The 2,552-nt window shown below is 38.9% G+C and overlaps 1 protein-coding gene across 1 annotated transcript; it reads right to left on the bottom strand.

Annotated features, from left to right (window-relative positions):
• Positions 1-205: 205 nt before the first annotated feature.
• LOC147614796 (uncharacterized) lies at positions 206-1,114 on the bottom strand. The gene has a single exon (XM_086779779.1). It carries the CDS (start codon positions 822-824, stop codon positions 447-449), a length of 378 nt encoding a protein of 125 aa, XP_086635905.1. The 5' UTR covers positions 825-1,114; the 3' UTR covers positions 206-446.
• Positions 1,115-2,552: the final 1,438 nt, after the last annotated feature.

Below are 2,552 nucleotides of genomic sequence, written 5' to 3'. Positions count from 1 at the left end.
GCAACGTCCAAGTGTGAACGCACGGCGGCCATCATTAACAGTACATAAAAACCAACGTCCAAGTGTGAACGCACACAGCCCATCATTAATCGAGTGTGGTAAACTCAGATAAAAATTAAGTAGCCAATTAAGGTGCTAATCAGAATGATTTTGCACAAATTAGCAGATCGAGGCAATTAGAAGAAGAGCGGAAAGCCCATCGGAATCTCACACAGATCACGCTTTGCATTAATTGAATCAACTACTTAATGCAACAACCAAGGCCATATAGGGCCTGGATTAGGGATGATTAAGGGGGGTACATTAACAGACCGGCTGCTTATTAATAGCTTTGAATGATTGCCCACAGCCCACATTAGCACGGTAATCTCAAAGATTGCCCACAGCCCACAGCCCACAGCCCACATTAGCACGGTAATCTCAAAGATTAGCTTAAGAAGGTTGGTTTAATCAAGGTGGGCAAACCTGGCTTTGAAGCGCTGGACGAGGTCAGAGATCCACTTGAAGAAGCTCTTGACTTTCTCAGAAATGTAGTCAAAGAATGTGGAGATGAGCTCGGAGATCTTGCTGGCCAGCTGCTTGAGGAGGAGGTAGACACGCCCACAGAGCTCCTTGGTTTGCTGCATCACCTCCTTGAGCTGGGCTTTGAGGCTCTTGCAGAGCTTCTTGAGGTTCTTGGCCATGAGTTTAGGGTTTGTGATGGCTTGGAAGTTGGGCCTAGGGATGGCACCTATGGCTGCCTCCAAGTGAGTGGCCACTCTAGCCCAGCTCCTTGCTGTTGTTGGCTCCTCACTGCCTGCTGCCCCTTGTGCTTCCTCAGCCATTTTAGCATGTAATTAACCAACTAACCCTCTTCTAATCAGCTTGGTGAAGATGGCCCTATCCCCTCTCTATCTCCTAATACCCCCTCCTTGCAAAAAAAAAAAAACAAGCTTATATAATCAACTTGGTGGTGTGGTGAAGATTGCCCCCTATCCTAGCACCACTTAACAAGAGCAACACTATATATATCCTAGCAAGAAGCATATAACCTCCCCTTCACAAGAGAAATCCTATGATTATCCAACAAGACCCTACCCCCCACCCTTACCACCCTTCACAGTAACACAACACAGCTATGTGGTGCAAGATGACCCTCCTAACCCCTCCTTATATCACCCCTTCCTATCTCCCCACTTCCAATAAATAAATATTTCTTCTAAAAAGTTTAGCCTAGTAGCTCGCATAAAACAATAGCCCTTGCTTTTTCAGAGCTTTCCTTAGCCACATTGCATACATTATGCACTCTGGCTAAGGATGCATGTACATTATGCATCTACACAAAAGTTAAAGCTAGGATACATTATATGTCTACACTAAAGTTTAGCCTAGCTTTTGGAGCGTCCCTCCATGCACTATTATGGAGTACTTGCATATAATACCTACAAAAATAACTCCTTACATGGCCTACTAGTAGGCATTTTCCTATGATAATTATACAACAACTTGCAGCTCCCACTCCAAAGAGTTTTCTCCATTGTATCTTCTTCTTATTAGATACTAAGATTAAAAAATGTGGCATTTTCCCTCGTTTATACCCATTTCCTTCCTCTTTTTATATGGAAACATGCACCACACTCCTCTCTCTCTCTCTCTCTCTCTCTCTCTCTCTCTATATATATATATATATATATATATATATATATACACACACACACACACACACACACACACACACACACACACACATATACATATATATACCTCTCTCTCTCTCTCTCTCTCTCTCTAAGTGGGGAGGGGTGCCATTTTGAATGGATGGGGAGGGTATCCCTATTAAGCACATATCTATCAATAAGCACCATAGTTGAGTTGCAAATATATATTGTGCATTTCAATCAAATTGTAAGAATTTAAAAAAATTTACCTACAAACTCTTGATGAATTATTTGAAGAGCATTGCATTATGGAGAACTAAACTCATGTCTCCAACAACAATGTACAAGGTCACAAAACAATCTCCTATATTTTTTAAAAGGAAAACTTGAGTTTGTAAAAGTCTATGAATTATGTAGGAATCTTCAAACCACGTTACACAACAGTATATGTATAAAAGTTATGTAGGAATCTTCAAACCACATTGCACAAGAGTGTGTGTATTAAAGTTAAGCATAGCATAAAGTGGTATCATGAACTTCTTTTTTAAAAAAGAATCTTCACTTTTTTGTGAAGGTTTTAACTCCACAAAGCAATTATTTATTAAAAAAACTCTTTACAAAGCATATGTATGCATTCTTTGTTTTTACATGTAAGATGTTCTAAACTTATGGACCAATTGTTTTTACATTTAACAATATTGTTTTCAAGTGTTTACCTTACAAATTTACTTTGAATCTATTTTAAAGTTGTACCTTTATGAATTCTAAGATGATAAAAAGGGAGCTTCCCTTTATACATTTAGAATTTAGTGATCTATTTTTAGATGTACTTGTATGGTTTCTTAGAGGATAAAAAGGGTGTTTCCCTTTATACATTTTGAATTTATCCATTATGTATAGGATATGCAATGACTA

Source organism: Cibotium barometz, chromosome 41 (genome assembly GCF_041138505.1).
Source record: "Cibotium barometz isolate CiBa-2024 chromosome 41, ASM4113850v1, whole genome shotgun sequence".
Taxonomy (NCBI): domain Eukaryota; kingdom Viridiplantae; phylum Streptophyta; class Polypodiopsida; order Cyatheales; family Cibotiaceae; genus Cibotium; species Cibotium barometz.
Note: the sequence above shows the minus strand (reverse complement) of the source record. Positions and strands in the feature narration are given on the sequence as shown.